We start from the raw sequence: 19,825 nt of genomic DNA, 5'->3' as shown, positions 1-19,825 counted from the left end.
AATAAACTTTTATTTTAGCTGGCGACCCAAACAGTTTCCTGTTTTAAGCTTTAATAAAAGGTCTTTTTTTCTACACTCTTGGGTTGGGGTCCGACCATGATGTCAGGTCCCTCTCAACTAAACGGCTTTGTGGTCGGTCATAAGGAGGTCTGATCTGATCTGGTTTGTACCTGCAGCCGGCTTCAGTCAGACTGTGGTATCCAGGCAGGCAGCGGTCGCACTTCTCTCCGGTCACGCCAGGTTTACACGCACACACTCCTCCTCTGTCACACTGAGGAGACAGAGAGCCTGCAGAAAGCCACCAGAATAAAAACAAAGTAATTGACAACATTAACATCCAAAACAGGGAAATGTGTTTGTGTGATCCAGAAACTTTTATTAGGGTGCTGCTCTCCCTGCAGCAGGTGTTGGAGCTCACCGATGGGGCTGCAGCTGCAGGGCTGGCAGCGGTTGCCGCTCTGGTCTCGGTAGTAGTTGTCCAAGCAGCGCTCGCAGTTGGGCCCGTCCGTGTTGTCGGCGCAGTTTCTGCAGTGTCCTCCGTGCCCCGTGGCGCGGTACAGCTCCGGATCGAAGTAACAATCGGAGCTCTTCCCATTACAGTTGCAGGCTGAGACACAAGCACAGACGTGGTTGAACCCTCATCCGTCATGCAGGAGAGGCAGACACATGCGGGCAGTGAGGTACCAGATGTGGACCGCATAGCTCACGCATGTAGAAACTGTTCAAGTGTTTTTGGATGGATGGCGTAACTGTGGGTGCAGATTTAAGTAAAATCCCCGTTTAGTCACACCTCGCCGTCTGGAGTGTGAATCATTGTCTGATACCGACTACACATCCCACAATCCCCCAGAGGCTCAGTTTCTGCACCAGGTTTCCCACGTGATAGTTCAGATAAGCGTGGATTTTGGGAGGATGTCTCCAGCTTCTTGCAGGAGCTCCTCACTAGAGAAGCTCAAAGGACTACTTTGTGTGTTTTTGTGCAGATGACACTCCTCTCTCTGATAGAGAGACCTAAAGGAAAACCTCAGGAGCTTTAACGGAATTCTGTTCAACTGTCTTTACAAATGATAAATGGTGTATTTAAACAAAAAATAATTTGAAGAAGTTTACAAACAAAAAAAGTGGGCGTGGCTTATGTGTAGGGGCGTGGCATTCCACATTTTGGGACCTGCAGCAGCAAAAGCCTTGCATCCAATTGTGACTGAAAGCTGTGGTTGTGGTTTCTTTTTTTTTGACTCACGCAGACACTCGTTGGCGCTGTCGGCTGCGGCTCTCCTCCAGGGTCGGTCGTTGAAGAACGGTTTGCAGACGTTGCAGTCGTCGCCGGCGGTGTTGTGCTTGCAGTCGCACAGCAGCCGGCCCCCGCCGCTCTTCACACATTCGCTGGCGTGCCCGTTACACTTACACCTGCCACAAAGAAGCACACCTGGATGACACCCAACCTCCAGGAGGGGAGGAGGACGTTTCAAACGCGGCCTTAGAGGTCGGGATTGAAAGGTTTTGCAGTTGCTGCCTTCAAGGGGAGCTTTTCTTCAAACCCACACACACACACAACACGACAGGACTTGCTCAGCGGCTTTTGTCTCAGGTGTGTGCAGGCAGCCCGCCCTGGAAGGAAGAAGGAGCTTTACCTCAGGAAACAGGATTAAAGCTACAGAGACGAGAACCCTCAGCTTCAGAACAAAGATCAACACTTTACAGGAGAGTCCTGCAGGACGAGGCCATCCTCACTGACTTTCAAAAGTTTAGGAACCGACAGAAGTGGCACAGGAGGAATGAGGACGTGAGTGCATGCACGTAGAAATCCACTTAAACCAGTTCGCTCAAGTTTTTAGGGAAAAAATGTGCCCCGCAGCAGTGGAAAGTGCTGTTATCCCATTTCAAATCCACATGCCCAAGGGGGGTTAAAGGAAGCCCAAAACAGAACCAGTTAAATACCTCCAGCAGAAAAACTGAAAAGAACTTTACGTTCAAACTACACCTCCCATAAAGATTATAATATTCCACAATAAGCAAACTTTAAAGACACACTCCAATGAGTTTTAATATGTTCTCATGGTATTTTTCTCATGGTGGAGGACAAGTTAGGTATAAAACTGCGTTTCTGATTATTTATTTATTTAAATTATGATGAATCGGAAGCAGATAGAAAACTGTTTGAAAAAGCCTGTAACTGTGACGTAGAAGCTGCAATCAGGGGGCAGAAATCTCCCTTCTTTCTTGATGTGTCCTCTTGTACAGTTGCAAGAAAAAATATGAAAAGTATGAGTTTACCTGCATTTGTGTCTTAAAATATGCTCTGATCTTCATCTAAGTCACATCACCATACAAACAACTTCTTTAAAAAAAGAAAAAAGGTTACATTGTATGAAACATGTAAACATTTAAAGTGGAAAAAATGTGAACCCCAAGGCAAATGACTTCTCCAACAGCTAACAGAACTTTGGAATTGACCATCCTGGAATCCAATCCATGTGATGGGATTGGGTGTGTAGCGTGGCCTGGGCGGACTGCTGTCAGCGACGGAAACATGAATTCCCAACACATTTTCACTAAAAACGTGTCACATGTTGACGTTTTTGAACCTTCTGCGTCAAAAATTGAAATTTTGGGTGTCTGCAACTCGTCATTTTTTTGGCGTGCTGTCTGTTCCCATTAAATTACAGGTCTCAGCCTCCAGGCCCCGAACCGGTCCAGAAATAGGATGCGGAGCGCACCGGTACCCTAACCCAGTACTGGAACAGACGAGTTTGGAACAAATGCAGTACCCAACGCAAACCAGGCCCGGATGTGGTACCAGATGCAAACCAGTACCAGGACGCAGAGCACATCGGTACTCTAACCCGGTACCACGTCCGAAAAACCAGTACTGGAATGCGGAGTGGACCGTTACCCTAACCCAATTCTGGTTATCGTCCGGTACCACGTCCGGGCCTGGTTTGCAATGGGTACTGCGTCTAGTACCAGGTGGCGTCCAGTGCCGCATCTGTGTACCACGTCCAGTGCTGGGTTAGGGTAACTGTACTGGGTTATGGTAGTGGTACCGGCCGTGTCCTGAGGACCAGTTTGCGTGCTGTACCACTTCCGGTCCCGCGTCCCGGGGGTTGCGGACCATTGATTTTACAAACAGCCACCACATCAAAAAATGACGAACTGGGGTCAAAAAGTGACGCAGAGAGGTCCTCAACCAAACTATGTGTTCGATATGTGATAATGAGTTTATCAAACCATTTTGCAGGAACACCTAAAATCATCTGTTCTCCACCTGAAACTCAGAGCAGGGCTAATGTGACAGGACAACAACCCCAAGCATAGACGTAAATCAACAGAATGGCTTAAATAGGAGAGAATACGACATCTAGAGTGGCTCAGTCAAAGTCCTGACCTCAACCCGATTGAGATGCTGTTGCATGACCTCCAGAGAGTGATTCCCACCAGACATTCTAAAACATCACAGAGCTGAAACAGTTCTGTTCAGAGGAACAGTCCATCGTTCCTCCCACCGTTGTGCAGGTCTGATCTTCAACTACAGGAAATATTTGTTTGAAGTTATTCCTGTCAAAGGGTCAACCAATTGTTAGGGTTCACATATTTTTTCCACTTTGAGTGTTTACACATTTTGTTCAATAAAAACACAAAAACTTACATTTTTCTGATCCATTTGCCTAGGAAGACTGTGTTTATCTGGTGATGTGATTTAGATGAAGATCAGAAGATATTTTATGAGAAATTCAAGCAGAAATCCAAGTAATCCCAAAGTGTTCATACTCCTTTTCTTGCACTTGTAGATGAGTAGATGTTTTCTAGAAAAGCTAAACTAGAACATCACAGCAGGATGTAGAATATGGATAATAAGACTGAATGAAGCTTTAAAGTGAGCTAACAGCAGCAGCATCAATATGAGCACAAGCTCAATCAGATTATCTTTAGACGGCAGATGAGCTCCGACAGTCACAACATCTCAGTTTATTTTTGTGAATGATCTAACCTTCAGTCGTTCTTGAAAGCTTGCAGCTTAGGTTAGAGATCCAGACTAAACTATGGACTCAGACTAAACCTTCACTTAGTCCTGTTTGGTTTACATTGATGCTCTGACTTTAAGATGTGACAGTTTCATTTGTAACTCTTGTTTACATGCGTATGTCTTTTTCCTGTAAAGCTTTTGTATAAAAACATCTTTCTGCTGGAAAAGATTGATTTGCTGTAAAAGTTTTTGTTTTCTCATAGACTTTAACTATCATCATCATGAAGAACTTTGTTCTGATCTGATTCTGATCATTTTCAAACAAAAATATATGAACAGCAGCTCAAGCGCCCCCTGCAGTGCCCCGATTACCCCAGGATCAATAAGAGACGTGCTTCAATAAAGAGAGAACATGGTGTTTAGATATAAACAAAGTAAAGGTAAAAGGATTTCATTACAAAAAATGCAGTTTATGTCTCAGATCAGCGGCAGCGTTTGACCGGCTCAGTGGCCGTGACGGCTGTCTGCAGGCATGAATCTGCAAGGCAAACATTAACCAGAGGGGGCCACAGGTAAAGCCCTCCCCGCATAAGTAAAGGTTAAATCCTGCAGGTGGTGTGCACAAGCCTCCTCCCTATTCAGCCGTACTGCTGGCCCCGCCCCATTCCTGTTTCCCTGTAATCCATCCCTGCTGGCCAAGAATTTCAGGAATGCCAGTTGAAGAAAATTCTGCTCCACATTTTAGACGGATTACGCTGAAGAAGGTTAGCGCTCGAGTAATGCCTGTCAAGACCATTTCCCCCCTGTTTCTAACAGATTCTGGAGCAAGTGACAGGAAGGGGGGGTTTAAAAAAAAAACCACACACCTCAGGACTGGAATAAAGACAACCTGCATACCGAACTCACTCACTTGTGAAGCCCAATCCCCTAATGCAGAGGGCTGCAACCTTCTAGGCTCTGGAGCCACATGTGGCTCTTTTACCTTTCCACAGTGGCTCTCTGGATGAAAAAAAATAAAAATGGATAATTGAATAATTGATTTAATTTAGATGAGCAACATTTATAAATGTATGGCTGAGATGCACCTAAAACTTAGATAAACTATGTATCTCACTTACATCAAAATGACTTATTCACTCAACACTTCCTCCAGAATCCACAGATTTCAAATACTAAGTAAAATTTTAGTAAAAAGTTTCATCTTTTCTGAAAGATTTGTTCATTTTATGAGTTTTGAGCACTTATTTTTATATGGTGCACAACAATAGTTAGTAGCTATTTAGAAGGCGTTGTTAAAATATATTTATATTTTCAATATACTTTTGCTACTGGATCATAAACCAACGAATTGATGTTTTTCCTCAGGTTAATAGCAGGAGTAAGAAGGAAAAGGATGATGGCATACCAAAGTAGATCTAATTTATTTTTGCCTTGCGTTGTTTAAAAACCTTTAATTGGAGTTCCTTTGCTGTACTGGAATGATCCTGTTTGGCACAGGAAGTCTTATTTTGAAAGGAAGTCATACAAGCTTTTGTCAAAAATAAAGAACAATTCACATTTTTGGGAAAATGCTAGTTTCTCTTTATATTTCTGTTTGCCTTCATGCCAATAGTAAATAGAATTTATATCTATTGATGCAGACTCCTGGCCTAGACTAATGAAGAATCCTGAGACAGACTTTAAAGGAGACTTAGTCCAGATTCTGGTCCACCCAAAAGCAGCCTTTAATCCCGTCTCTGAGCCAAACTTGGCTGGACACTCTAGTCCAGACTCTGAGGAAGACTTTAGTCTAGTATCTGATGCTGGGTAGTCCAGACTCTAAAGTAGAATCTACTCAAGACTTCAAAGTAAAGTCTAGTCCAGAATCTGAAGCAGACTCAAGTACTTATGGAGAATAACAGAAGATGAACTCGTCTGTTTACCTTCCTCCCACAGCAAAGTCTGAGATGGCGTAGTAGTAGGATTTGAGGACTTTGGGGTCCCCGAACAACTCGTCTCCAAATGTGTTGAGCCGGTTTAGGGTCACTTTGATGTCCGTGGCCGTCACCCAGTCCTGGAGGACAATAGGTTCAAGTTATTTTTCTGTGGTCAGAGAAGAAACCAAAAACAAACCAGAATCATTTTTTTTTGTAGATGGAAAAAAAAAAGGCCAAACTAAACTGGTACTCTGGTTACGTGAATACACAATTTGTTGTGCAGAAAATGTTGAACAATCATTTCTCATCAACGCAGAATTATTTTTTTAAATGCTTAATTCCATGAAAAAAAGTCTCTAAAATATGCAAAACAACAAAAAGTTTGAGCTTTTAGATAAAATACTAAAGTAGCACCAATATGAAAAACTAAAAAAAATAAAATTCAATTAGCTTACAATGGAGTAAGACCACTAACACAGTACAATGACAAAATAAGCTAAAAACAACTAAAAAAACAACTGAATTATGTTTATGATGTTAAGAATGCTAAACTGTGACATACTAAAAATTCTAGATTAAATGCTAAAAAATGTAAAATTGTTTTTGCTAAACTGCTAAATATTAAAACAAGTAAAAAGAAAAAGAACAGTAAAAATTAGTAAATCTTCAATTGTGATAATATAGATAATTCAAAAGGGGATTTTGTGTTGAAATTTAGCCATCAGTAAAGTCAGTTCGTAAATGTAAATTTAGGAAATTAAAATATTTGTAAAAAATTAACTACAGATTAGGAAACTAGTTGTAATGAGTGTTTGTAAAAAAAACAATAAAATAAACGTTTCAGTGTTTATTGAAATGAAGCTAAAGAAAAATGAAGCAGTTACAGTGCAGGAGCTCAACATGCTAAAGCTGATTAAGAGATAAAGAACGTTTTGGCAGCTGGATCACCTCACAACAATAGAAAACTCGAGGACAGCTGCGTTTGTGTAAACAGTCAAGTCGTCAGCATATAATTGGATCATGAGTCAAGGCTTCCACGTTTCCATAAATCATGGAGGGATGGTGGGAATCATGGAAAAGTTGACTTTAATCTCAGAGCTCATAACCACATTAATGTGGTATGAAAATAATATGTCCCAACAGAAGATTTTACTGGATCTTTTTCAACTAAAAGAACGTAATTTGTTTTGCAAAAGGTCCCTCCCCGTCAGGATGTAACCTGATCCAGCTCGCTGTTGTAACTGTCAGGAAAGGCCAAAAATGTCCTTAAGAATGGAAAAGTTGACTTTAATCTCAGTATGAAAACAAAACAGAATGTGGCTTGCTTGCTAAAAAGCCCCCTCCCACGTCAGGACGTAACCTGGTCCCAAAGGTCTGTCTAGTTTGCTGTTGAAACCTTCAGGAAGGGCCACAAAGGTCCTTCAACGTAAAAAAGTTGAAGCTTTGTTTGTGATCACAGCCGCAGACTCAAGGCTACCCGCTAGCTTTGCTCCGTATCAGCGGGGGTTAGTGTGGGGGGGCTGTTATCAGGTCTTTTGTTAAGCCCGGCCGGAGCAGCTGTTTGAAGACAAACAAGAGCTCAGAGCTGGAAGTCTAGAACAAACCAGACTGTTGGGGCATTGACAGGAAACTTCAAGTATCTACCCCCTCCCTCAAAACCATTTTTAGACCCAGGAATCTCATTAAAGGTTTGGCCAAACATCCTCACAGGTCAGATGTGTCAATGCCAACCCCCCCTCACGCCCAGACTTTGCACAGGGATGTGAAATCCTGGAAAACGGCAGGGAATGTGTTCAGTGTGGAAGCTGTAGGATCTCCGAGTGTTAGATCTGAATTCCCCCACAAACATGAGGAAAATGTGCGTGTGGGGGGGTTTGGACCCTGAGGCTGCCTGCAAGGTCAGACTGTGTGTCTGGAACGTGCGGCGACAGGCCCAGCCCGATCTGAAGTAGAGCAGCTCACAGCTGACTTCACTCCTCACCCCCCACCCTCAGCTGAGACTCCAAGCAGGCTGGGGTAAGGGCAGAACCTCAGGTCCGGAGCCAGCAGAACATTTGTTTACAGGAACGCTGTGGTTGGACCGTGCTTCCTGCTGCTGGGAACTCGGCATTTAACCAACAGCTCCCAGCTGCAGCTGATCCATTCACTTTCAACAGCTTCCATGTTTCTGTCAGATTTTAATGGATAAGCTCTGAACTCGGTCCTGATCCTGGATCACCTATGTTCTCATAGGGGCTGTGCTGGTCTGGAGAATGGAGGCATGGAGGGCAGGTGTCTACCTCTGGTTGAACTGGGAAGCTCCCAGAATAAAAGCCCTTTCAAATGAGTTTAATGTTTTAATAGTTTGGCGTTTACTTCACTGTAACTGTCCTCATCATCATAGTCCTGATGCTGCATGACAATGGAGACCCTTTGAGAGAACCAGCCGTGTTTGACAGGAAGGCATCATCGCTGGTTTACAGAGACCTGGGCTGCAGGGAGGCGGGGCCTCCGTGGTTATTTCCCGCTCCAAGCCTGAAGACGTCCGGAATGTTAGAGCGACCCGCCGCTGTCTGACGCTCCCCCCCACCGGGGTTCAAAAGAGTCCCGGCTTTGGTAAAAATAGCTTCATGCCGACGAGTCAAATAAGGAAGTTTGAACTGTGGAGCTAAATCTGTTCATGTTCATTTACTGGTGGTGGTGGTGTGTGGGTGTGTGTGAGGACAGAGCTTCTGCAGCAGAGCAAAAGTGAGCCCCATCCCCACTGAGAACATCTTCATCACAATGACTAGCTGAAGAACACACCCTTGTACCATGAAGCCCTGAAGGCCCCCACAGAAGAAGCTCTTCCTCAGAGGGACACCGATGCTGAAGATGTCATGATGGTCCAGCACAGACATTCACTGAACATGAGAACTGGACCGAGTGACCCCAAACAGGAAGTGCCCTCTGGCTCCAAGAAGTCAAAATCCCATAGACTGCTACTGAGAAAACAGCTTTTACTCAGTCGTTCTATTATTCAGAATAACCATTGCTGCTCTGATGCTTTTTTAACATGTTCGGCTAATACAAATGTTTTTAAATATTTTTTTTGTGGAGTTGTTCAAGCTATAAACTGACCAATCAGATAACTCAAAAGTTTGTGGTCTCATGTTGAACATTCAAACTTTCAACAAACTCATCCCTGATTGGCGACAGTAGTTGCCATGGAAACATTTTCTCAAACTGATTTGGACCAATCACTGCTTACTGCTGTCGTCCAACATAGCAATGTGTATCCAACGCATTCTCATTCCCAATTCCCTTTTGACGTTTAGGGTGGGAAGTTTGTTACCGTGTCTCGAGGGTTGGGGACCCGTGATTTCATGGCAACAGTCTTCACATACAAGAACTATTTGGGGATGCCCAAAACATGAAAAAGTGTCACGGAGGGGGCCCAAGTCATGCATTCATATATGATAAGTTGGGAGTGATAACATGTCGGTGTATCAAGAAAAAATGGCGGCTGAAGTTACTTCATGTGGTTGAAGATGGATCGTCACGTTGCCCCCAGTGAGAGACGATCAGTCGGTCCAGTTCTCATATACAGTCAATGGTCACAGACACCCCCTCCCCAGGAGCTGTCTCCTTCAGTCAGAGTTTATCAAACAATTCAGCATCAGACTCACTTCATCAGCTCCATTACACATCTTCTTTGTCCTGTTCTGCTGTTTTATGATCAATGAAATAAATGGAAACTGTTTCATAAACTCTCAGAGCTCAGAATTTTAGCAAACATCCTCCAGGTTGTTTTTTTAAGCAAATATGTATTTTTTACTCTGCTTCTTCCATGATTTAATTAAAAGTTGGCAGATTTTGTTTTTATATTTAAAAATTCTAAAAAAAACAAACATGTTCAGCGTTTTGCATTTCTTGAAGTCGTCAGCAGCTTTTGTGGTGTCGTGTCTTTGTTTGCAGTGAGTTTAGACTTCAGAAAGTTCCTGAAGGCTCTTCAGCGTTGCATCAGCATCTCCAGCGTCGTCAGTCTTGCAGCAGATGCAGGCCTCCTGCTTTCACTTCTGAAGATTTGCTTCTCAAATTCAGATTCTGAGACGATCAGGCGGCTCCAGCGGAACATCCTGGCGTGTGAGAGCATGCAGGAGGGGCTCCGCGGCCGCAGTTGGAACAGTGTCTGACTGTTCTGCTTTGGATGACCCGCTTCTCTGATCAGGCAGAACGGCGCTACAGTGGAGGGGGGGGGCAAACTTCCACTGAGTTGAGCAACAAAGAATCTGCCCAGTTATTGAGCAACTATTTCCACAGAGATGGATAATGGAAACACAAACATGGAGATGGGGGGTTGTGTTCTCCAGCTGTTGGTCAGCCAGACCAGCCAAGTCGGAGCATCCAGGGAGGGAGGGGGGCAAAGAAACCATCACTCACAGGAAACAAACCTGCAACCTGAGCAGGGATGGACCCTGATGCATTCCCCCTTTAATTTTTAAGACCCGCCCCTTCTTTTCTGTGCTTGTGGTGGGAGGGGCAAAGTGTGATTCCACATTCTATTTTTCTTATCTGTTTTTATCAGGTTCTGCATATGGTCTTCCTCAGAGAGGGAGGAGCTGCTTAAAACTAGTCCCACAAATATCCACCAGCTTTGCCAACTTCTACCTGCATCCCCACTCTGACCCGGTGAATCAGAGGGCGGGGCCCGGCTCACCTGTAGGACGGGGCTGTTGTCAAAGTTGTGGGAGCTGGGCCGCCCCTCCAGCGTGGAGAACGCCACGTTGCCCCCAGTGAGAGGCGAGATGTCGCTGAACTCGTCAGTGCAGAGCGCCTGCTGCTCGTCGTCTCCGGTGCGGATGAAGCCGCGGTTGACTTTCTGGTACGTCTTCTCGCAGGAGCCGCTGTAGTACTGGTAGGGCACCCAGGGCCCCCCCTCATATGTGCGCTTGTAGATGGCGAAGCTCTCCGGCCGGCTGGTGTGGAACCTGAGGCGCACATAGGTGATGTCGAAGGCCTTCCCTGCAGAGACAGAAGGTCACACGTGAAGCTCTCTGATCCAGTTTTTGAGACATTAAATAGGAGTTCAGTGACTTCCAATAGAGCCTGAGCCAATGTGGATTCATCAGGCTGTGGGTCACATGACCTCAGGGTATGTTCACCTGCTCAGTTATGAAATTAAGTTCATCAAAAAGAATCCCATCTCCATCAGTCATGGAGCAGAGAAGGTTTTAACGCAAAGGCAAGTTGATTCTGTTGTTAAGTCGGACTTTTCTATTGAAATAAATTAGGTCATTTTAGAACAGACCCCCAGTGGTTACCTGGTGAACTGACCTGGCTTCATTTGGTTTTTGATCGGGCTTGAAGGAGGCGGGGCTAATGTCAGCCTCCTGCTAATGCAGCAGAGCAGCAATGAGATGAGTTTAGTGAAGTTTACCAGGAGGCAACAGAGGCACTTTTTTTTTTAGAGGTGAGGGTGTATTCAGACTGGAGATATTTGGTTGCTTAAAGTGAACCAAAGCTTGTTTCCCCTAATAATCTGGAGCACATTTCCAGTCTGAATACATCCTGATTGAGGACTAAAAACGGCTCTCTGACCCATTTTCCAGCACCCTGAAAAACCGAAGTGCAGCCTATAGGTTATACTTTTGTCATTTTGCACTTTAAACTGACAGGTAACATATTATTAAACTAACATAGTAGCACTGTTATTATAAACTTAAGGAAAGAAATCCTGGGTTCCCACGACTTCATTATCATGTGAATCATATTTGAAGGAGAAAATAGCAGCAAATACAAATGCCATATAAATTACTTTTTTTTAAATATCCCATAACGCCCACTATGATTCTGATATTGACTGTATATAGAGAACTGGACAGAGCAACCGCTCTCTTTAATCAGTAGTGAGCATCTTAGAAGGCCACACCCCTTCTACTGAAGCGGAATCTGTCAATTGAACGTTTGAAGCAAAGCCGCCTCTTTTTATTGAGACAACTGGTTGGTCAGTTTATAATTTGAATAACTTGTACTAAAGAAAAAATATTATGATGAAAAACCAGATAAGCAAGAGGATGTTAAGAAAACTATCAGATCAAGGATGGCTATCTGACAAGTGGATCGACGGAGTAATAGTAATAGTCTTTTTTTAGGCTTCTCGGAACCAGCAGGGACTTCCTATTTGGAACGCAAGTGGGGAGGGGTCACTCAGTCCAGTTCTCATATACAGTCAATGGGGTCCAATGAGGCAAAAAAAAATGTATGGCTGTTAAAAGTATGCAATAGTTTTGGGGTTAAGGTTCCCTTTACACATAGCAGCTAATGCTGAAGTTTGCCCCGCCCCCTCCGTCGCCACAGTAACAGCTAATTCAGGTAAACCTGTGCAATTTGTCAGGATTTCTGTTTCCTCACAGGTCTGCTGGTTGCTGCCATGGTGGCGGTCCCAGCAAATGTTTCCGGCCTGTAATCAAAGCCGGTCACCATGGGAACCAGCAAGCCGACAAAGTTGTGTGCCGAAGCATCGCCGCGGCCCGCAGGTCTCCACACGTCTGAGCGGCGTGTGTGGGAGGGGCATTTTGGCTGTTTGCTCAGCCCAAGAATCTGCTCTGTAAACAGCAGGGGGCCCGGTCCTGGGGGGGAGGGGGGGTCTGTGTGTAAAACAAATAAAGGTGAAGCAGATGAGGGGACCGAGACTCACAAAAGCTGCAGTTTATGACAGGAAACAATGGAGCAAACACACTAGCTTCCTAAGTACACGTGCGGGCGTGCACGTGCAAATACCTGGGTATACTCCACTGGTCAAGGTTAACATGGCCCCTCCCAGACTGAAGCTTGTACTCAGAGCGAAGAGCTTCAAGCGTTCTAAGAGTGCCCCTCCCACTGCAGGAAGTGATGCAGATGCAGACAGCTGACCGCCTGTCAGTGTGTGTGTGGGGGGGGGGTTCCCCCCTTTCTGAACAATAACTGTATTGACCCTGAGAAAGAATGCTTCAGAGGAGAATCACACTGTGCGCCCCCACGCATGGAGGAAACCATCCAGACGCTCTTTCAGCCTCTGGAGACTCCACAGAAATATTTCATTCTGAATGGGGGGTTTTATAGCCACCCACAATGGAGATGAAGTGGGCGGGGCAAACGTAAAGCTGTCATCTGTAAACAGGAAGCTGCAGGTTAAAGAAAGCGGGTGCTAACTCCTAAACCAGGGATTAAGGTTTTATTAGCTGGTTGAGCTTTAAGAGAAATTTAACCCCCCCATGCCCCCCCCATGGTGCATTGACCCTACAGGAGTCTCCCCTCAGGGCCCACCGTCAGGTCCGGACATGAAACGATAACACCCCCCCCCCACACACACACACGCACACAAACACGATCAGGAAGGAGAGTTTTCTTCCTGAGGAGTGGGGGAGGCAGGGGTTGGGGTGGCCAACTGACAGCAGGAATGGAATGTGTTTCAGTCGGGGGGGTCATGAGTCCCTCTTCTTCCTGTGAGAACGTCAAATGTTCAACAGCTGCACACCTTCATCTTTAAGACCGTTAGGTCAGATCCGACCAGGACTTCCTCCCATGACCTCACTGGATTCATGTGAACTACAGGGGGCATACAAACACCCCCATGACTTTTGAACCAGCAATTGTAATCACATGACTCTGGCTAATCACGCCCCTCCCCTTCCATTTGTCTTTAACTTTAGTTATTTTTTCTATTTAAACAGACAGAATAAAGAATGAATGTAGCACGCTTTATTTGTAGATACTTGTCCCTCTGGACTTTAGACTAACATGTTTGCCCCGGTCTACATAACCTTTGTTCTTAGGTGCACCAGCACAAAAGCTAGATGTAGTCCATTTGCTGCCGCCTTTCATAACTCAACATCCATTAGAACCAGTTACAAATGCACTTCTGCCAGCAAGCGTCTTTCCACAGTCTTCTGAAGCATCACACTGCATTATGCTTTTGCTATGGTCACATCTTGAATGCAGGTTTTTCAACAAATTCATGTATCATGTGAAAAGCATTAACAGCCCATATCCATCCTAGTTGGGTCTAGGCTTTGAGTCCCACGCCAATCATCTTTTGATCTATTCTAAAAGGGTTCCCAGCTGTCTTTTCTGTTTATAGCCAAAATATTAAAAAAACATGCTATTTTCTAGGACATAGTTTCTGCAGAGCAGCAGTAGTGCATTAGAAATTTACCTCTGAGTTGTGGGTGGGACTCTTGGTGCTGACATAAGCCTCTGCTAATCTTTCATCATCTCTTTTTACACCCTCACAACCCCAAGCTAACATTAGCGGTGCAACAAAAATGGCGAGCAATTTTAGAGCTCTCCAGATGTACAGTTTTGAGCTACGGATCTAATTGTCTACTAGTAGAGAAATCAGAATGGAGTGAACAGATTTGTTACGATTAGAATACAAAAATACTCAGAAACATAATTTTAATCTTAAATTCTTTTATGTTGTTTATCATCAGAAAACTGCTACAAGAACATGTTAAAATCACCAAAACAGCATTTTCATTAGAGTAATTCCTTCTTTAAAATCTGAATGTCTTTTTCATTTCTTTCCGTGTTCTTGGCACTAAAATCTTAATTAAAACAAGCAGTTATGATTTACTTAATTGCAGGCAAATACAGCATTTATACCATCATAAACTCAATTTTCCAGACCTTAAAACAAAAAATTATAGGAAGTTTTCTTGGTTCCAACCACCTGCCAATCAAAAAAATATAAGCCCAGATATAACAAAACAACAAGTATTTAAAAAAACAACCTGTTCCTCTCCAGAATGTTCATTAATAGAATATAAGACTGTAAACATTAAAAACATTTCTGGTTTCAGGTCGACAAGAGAGGACGCATCTTGGCAGGTATGGTAAAGTGACTTAAAACTTGATTAATCGCAAAATTACTGCTAAAATGTAGTAATTCTGCAAAAATAAAAGAAGCTGATCATGGCTCTGAAAGAAAAAGAAAAAGAAAATCGATAAGAGACATCGGAAACATCAGAGAGCGCTCGAAGAACCTCAAAGCCAAAGAAATCCAACAACTATGAGCCCAGAACAAGCAACGAGACAACAGGGTCGACATTCTGGAGAACCGAGTGGACGAAGTAGAACAGCAAGTCAGGATAAATGATATAATCCTCACTGGATTACAGATCAAACCCTGGGCAAAGTCTAGCGCCAATGGAGCCAGCAATCCTTGCATGGCTTCTGATCTGGTGAAGAACTCTGTGAGGACGTTCAGGTGGAATCATTTTTCAAGTCTGAAGGGATTTCCCTGGATATAAATACCATCAAGACCTGTCACCAGCTTCCCTGGAAAAAGGAGACGGATAAACCAATTATCATCATCAGGTTTGTAAATCAAAAACACAAACTAGCTCTGATGAAGGAAAAATCTGAAAAGATCTGCTGTTTATCTAAATGACCATCTGACCAGAAGGAATGCTGAAATTGCTAAACCAGACAGAATTCTCAAGAAGTGTTAGCAAATTTAAAACACTTGGGTAAAAAGCTGCAGGATCTTTGTTAAACCACTCACACCACCGACTGGTTAAAGGTACTGGTTGTCAGCAACATGAAAGTTTTATAAAAAGTGCTTGATCACGGACGTCTGAGCAAACAAGTACTATAAATGAAAGAGTCAAAATTGATTTCAAGAAAATCATGGTACCTGGGATCTACCACTATCTCTAAAAATCAATTGTGACCCTAAATTTCAGAAGAATTCTGAACTGCAGGCAACTTGACCTCAACTTACTCAGACTGTTTTTAATGGAGCTCATCCAAAATTGCTCTCCTTTACTCCAAGCTTCTAGTGGTCTATTGGGAACCTGTAACATTCAGTACTTCCTGCTTCGCTGAAATGCAAAGCCTGGATTGATCTGCTAACATAATACGATGGGTTTATATCCAGTGAGAAATTCCAATTAAGATCATAAGTGGGGAGGGTGTTTATGGAGGAGGACCTGTGTCATCATTTCATCACATCACAGATGGCAGCAAACTGAGGAGAACTGTCCAGAGTTGACCTCTGACCCCACAATGACTCAGGAGGTCCTTGGAGGGCATGCTCCTCCCCAATTTACAGCTGACAGCAGAGACCACCAAAGAAGTGCCCTCCCCCTAGAAATAAACAACCCTCACTATCCCACATGACACTCCAGTAGCCCCCCACAAACTTCAGACAAATATCTTCAACACATGCAATAGAGGATCCTATAGATCTAACTGCTGGACGCTATACCCCCCACCCATGCGTTTGCATGAACACCGTCAAAACAGTGAGGGTTTCTGCAGATTCAAGGGGTGAGGTGAGATCAACACAAATAATCCACACCAGCACTAATACAAACAGATGTTCCTCATGGTTTGAAGTTTCCTCACATTCATCAGCTGAGCCTTTCGTTTTCTTCTAAACTCTGGAAAGAGGAGGAGGAAATGAGGGGCATCCGTGTTTGTCATAAATCTGTTCACTATTCATTTTTCCCTCTCCAGGAGCAATAAAACTCTGACTCATGTCTGTTTTATTGCTGTCAGCAGACACAGCTGCACCCACACGTGAGAAACTGCTCGGTCCTTCATGTGTAGGATTAGAAGACAGCCATCGGGAACATGCAGTTCTGCACAGAAAACATCTGCAGAAAACATGCAAAAGAACCTACTAATTTGAGTGTTTCTGATCCGTTTGAAACAAATGAACGCAGCTCTGAGGCGAAACAAGGGTTCATGCAGAAAACAGTTTGGGGGGAAAATTACTCTGCAAATTCATCCTCCAGTCTCTTAATCTGATATCACATTTGCAAGTCTTTTGACTCCTGTATGTCTGCAATGTTTGCGATATCTGTGGCATCTGCGACAAGTGCAGAATCTATATTGCTTGAGACAACGGCAGGATCTGCAACATCTGTGGCATCTCCAACATCTCGGGTTTTGTAACATTTGCAACATCTATGGTATCTACAGCAACCCAACATCTGTAACCTATATGGCATCTCCATTGTTTGGGAAACTTGTCACATTTGGAATGTTTGTGGCATCGACAATAACTTCAACGCTTGCGAAATCTGCAACATATGCAGCATCTGAGGCTTTTAAAATATTTGCAACATCTGCAGCATTGAAAACGACTGCTGGAACCCATGCAAGGCCTGCAGGGTCTGCAATATCTGCAACATCTTTAGCATCTCCACTACGGCAAGGTCTGAGACATTTGTCATGTCTGCAATCTCTGTGACAGCCACGACCATTGCAACATCTTATAGTTTTTGCTAAATCGGCAGCGTCTGCAACATCTGTGGCAGGTGCAGCATTTGAAGCTGGATCTCTGTGATATCAGTGGCATCTGCAATACTAGCAACATCTTTAGAAGTTGCAGAATCTTTGGCATCTGCAATATCTGCAACACCTGCAGCATTACCAACGTCTATGACATCAACGACAAATGCAATGCTTGAAACGTCTGTACCATCTGCCAACTATGCAACATCTGTAATGTTTGTGACATCTGCCACATGAATGGTAGGGCTGCACAATATGAGGAAAGCTTGCAATGTGCAATATTAGTGGTCAATACCCCGATGATGCAACTTGTGATAAACTACCAAAAAATAATAATAATACATAATTTCCATTTCAATGCAACAGCTTCATTTAAATAAAAGTCAACATAAGTTAAATTATGCTTCCAATGACCCACAACCACACACACACGAGGCGGGATCTGTGTGCATTTGTAAAGAGATTTGTTTTTGATTTGTTAAATACTTCAACCTGCTAAGAGAATGTTTTTGAATGTAGACATTTAAGATTTGTTGAAGTTTTTGCAGTGCATGAGTTACACAGGCTGATATGGATGTATGGATACATTTTTTGTGCAGGTCTAAAGTGTGGCATCTTTTACATTTACAGTGAATTCTTTGCTGTCTGGAAAGCCCACTTTGGGCATCCCTCAGGGGTTACAGCGCGTTCCTCTCATCTTTCTCAAAGACTGACACTGCCTTCAGACTTAAGATAGAAACCCACATCTGTGGCATCAGTTTAGCCCAATAGATGTGCCATAACAAAAATATATGTTAACAAATTCAAATATGTAATCTGTGGACTTTCCGTCCCGCACGGCAGCTGTCCCTGTGATGAAGAAGGAGACCTTGAAGCAGTGCATAAATCAGTCTGCACGTCAGCGGTGTAATCATGTGTTTACCCCCAACCGACTTTGAGAAGCCCTTACTGTTCCCCTCCACCTCCCCCCACCAGCAAGGCTAAAATTACCCTGCATGCATCTGCTTGTCCTGCAACTCTGTCATGCGCTCAGACTCCACGCTGACTTTAATAACAGACCCCTACGCGCTCTCCCAGAGCTCCCGGAGGTGCTCCGGCGCTTCCTGGGCAAAGCAAATCACAGAGGCCCCTCCTCAGCGGAACCCCCCCCACCACTGCCGATGCCCTGACACAGTTTCCTCTCAGGTCAGAGTCGTCTTTTCCAGATCTCATTCCCACAGTGACGTGGTCCTCCCACGGGGGAGGAAGTCAGTTTTACAATCGAGTAGATATGGGGGGGTTGCCTTTTTCCAACTGGACCAGATTCCTTCACCAGCCCTTCAAGGACTGGTGAAAACTCTCGGGAGGATCGGGTATTTTTGCAGTTTATCTCTAGATTCCGAAAAACCTGATCTGATAGAACAATCTGATCGGTGGTGTGTAGGACCTCCAAGAATTTATCAGAGGATCTCCAGAGGATGAATGTCTGCATAACGAGCTCTCACAGGTTAAAGAGGTGGAACCATGGAGCCCTTACCCAGAACACAATGCTGGGAGAAGGGGGTGGGGTGTCAAACCCTGGATTATGGCTTTGCATCAAGTCTAGATGGAGCTGTGAGACAGGAGATAAAGTTAAAGCCCTATAATCTGTCAGACCTTTGAGTGTGGATCTTTTTGATGTCTCTGATCACGCACCACAACACACACAATACAGCTTTTTCCGTCTGTGCAACATCACTCAGATGTTCCGTCTTCGAGCTGCATCCTCTCCTCCTCTGGACATTCTCTGAAACTTCCACTGGAAGATCAGAGACGGAGATGAAGATTATAGGAGCAGGCTGGGAATGCCTCAGAGGTGAAGAGGAATAACTGGAACGGATATGAACAGCACCGTGAAGGGGAGCATATCAAACATAGTTATTAGTTCTGATAGTATCATAGCACAGTCAGTTCTGGATCCTGGACTAAGAACCAGGAGTGGTTCTGGATTCTACCTGAACCCAGGAATTTCAGGATCCTCCTCAGAAATAGAGCAGATAATACAGTCTCTGTGCTCTGGTGTTTAGTCTAAGGCTGCAGGAGCTGATGGGCTGCATGATAACAGGATCATATCTGGGGGGTCACAGTTCAAAGGGCTGGGGGGATGAAGACAAGGAGCATTCTTCTGTTTGGCTCTTTGCTTTCAGGACAGCAGGAGCAGCTCAGGTGTGCAGAGATCTTCATCTGGTTTCTACATGTGATGCATTCAGGAGCTCTAGAAAAACTATGAATGATTGTGATTCGATCCGGTGACCAACTGCAGACAAAGTTACCATGAAACAGAAGAACAGGGTTGCCATGGATCCTCCTGCTGCAGCAGCGAGAGCAGAACCCATGCAGGTCCAATAATAAAAAATAAAAAAAACTGCTGCGACACGGCTCGCCTCCCAAACACAAACGGTCAGACGTAAGCAGTTCCTGAACGCATCACAGGAGTCGCAGCCGCCTTCAGAAGGACTCCAGTTAGGCCTCAAATCAGCAGCAGAGTCTGTTGGGGAAATTTTTTCCCCACACCATAGTGAACATCACACAAACTGAGGGGACCCTGAACGCAGCGCGGGCCTTTAATTAGCACACAGCAGCAAGGAATGTGTGTGTAAGGCTGGGGGGGCGTAAACAAAGACCTGAAGGAACATCAGGGGGCCCTGATTTGGTGCTCAAAGAGCTGCTGGCGGTGGGGGGG

The 19,825-nt window shown here is 44.4% G+C and overlaps 1 protein-coding gene across 1 annotated transcript in view; it reads right to left on the bottom strand.

The window, feature by feature from the left end:
- The window catches only part of lamc1 (laminin, gamma 1), a 43,644-nt gene that overhangs the window by 13,668 nt on the left and 10,151 nt on the right, over positions 1-19,825 (bottom strand). The window contains exons 2-6 of the mRNA XM_024268653.2: positions 10,559-10,863; positions 5,887-6,017; positions 1,241-1,407; positions 419-607; positions 171-288 (exon numbers count right to left, since the gene is read on the bottom strand). Coding sequence (XP_024124421.1) covers positions 171-288; positions 419-607; positions 1,241-1,407; positions 5,887-6,017; positions 10,559-10,863 — 910 coding nt within the window. The remainder of the gene's footprint in view (positions 1-170; positions 289-418; positions 608-1,240; positions 1,408-5,886; positions 6,018-10,558; positions 10,864-19,825) is intronic.

The sequence above is a fragment of the Oryzias melastigma genome, linkage group LG17 (genome assembly GCF_002922805.2).
Source record: "Oryzias melastigma strain HK-1 linkage group LG17, ASM292280v2, whole genome shotgun sequence".
NCBI lineage: Eukaryota > Metazoa > Chordata > Actinopteri > Beloniformes > Adrianichthyidae > Oryzias > Oryzias melastigma.
Note: the sequence above shows the minus strand (reverse complement) of the source record. Positions and strands in the feature narration are given on the sequence as shown.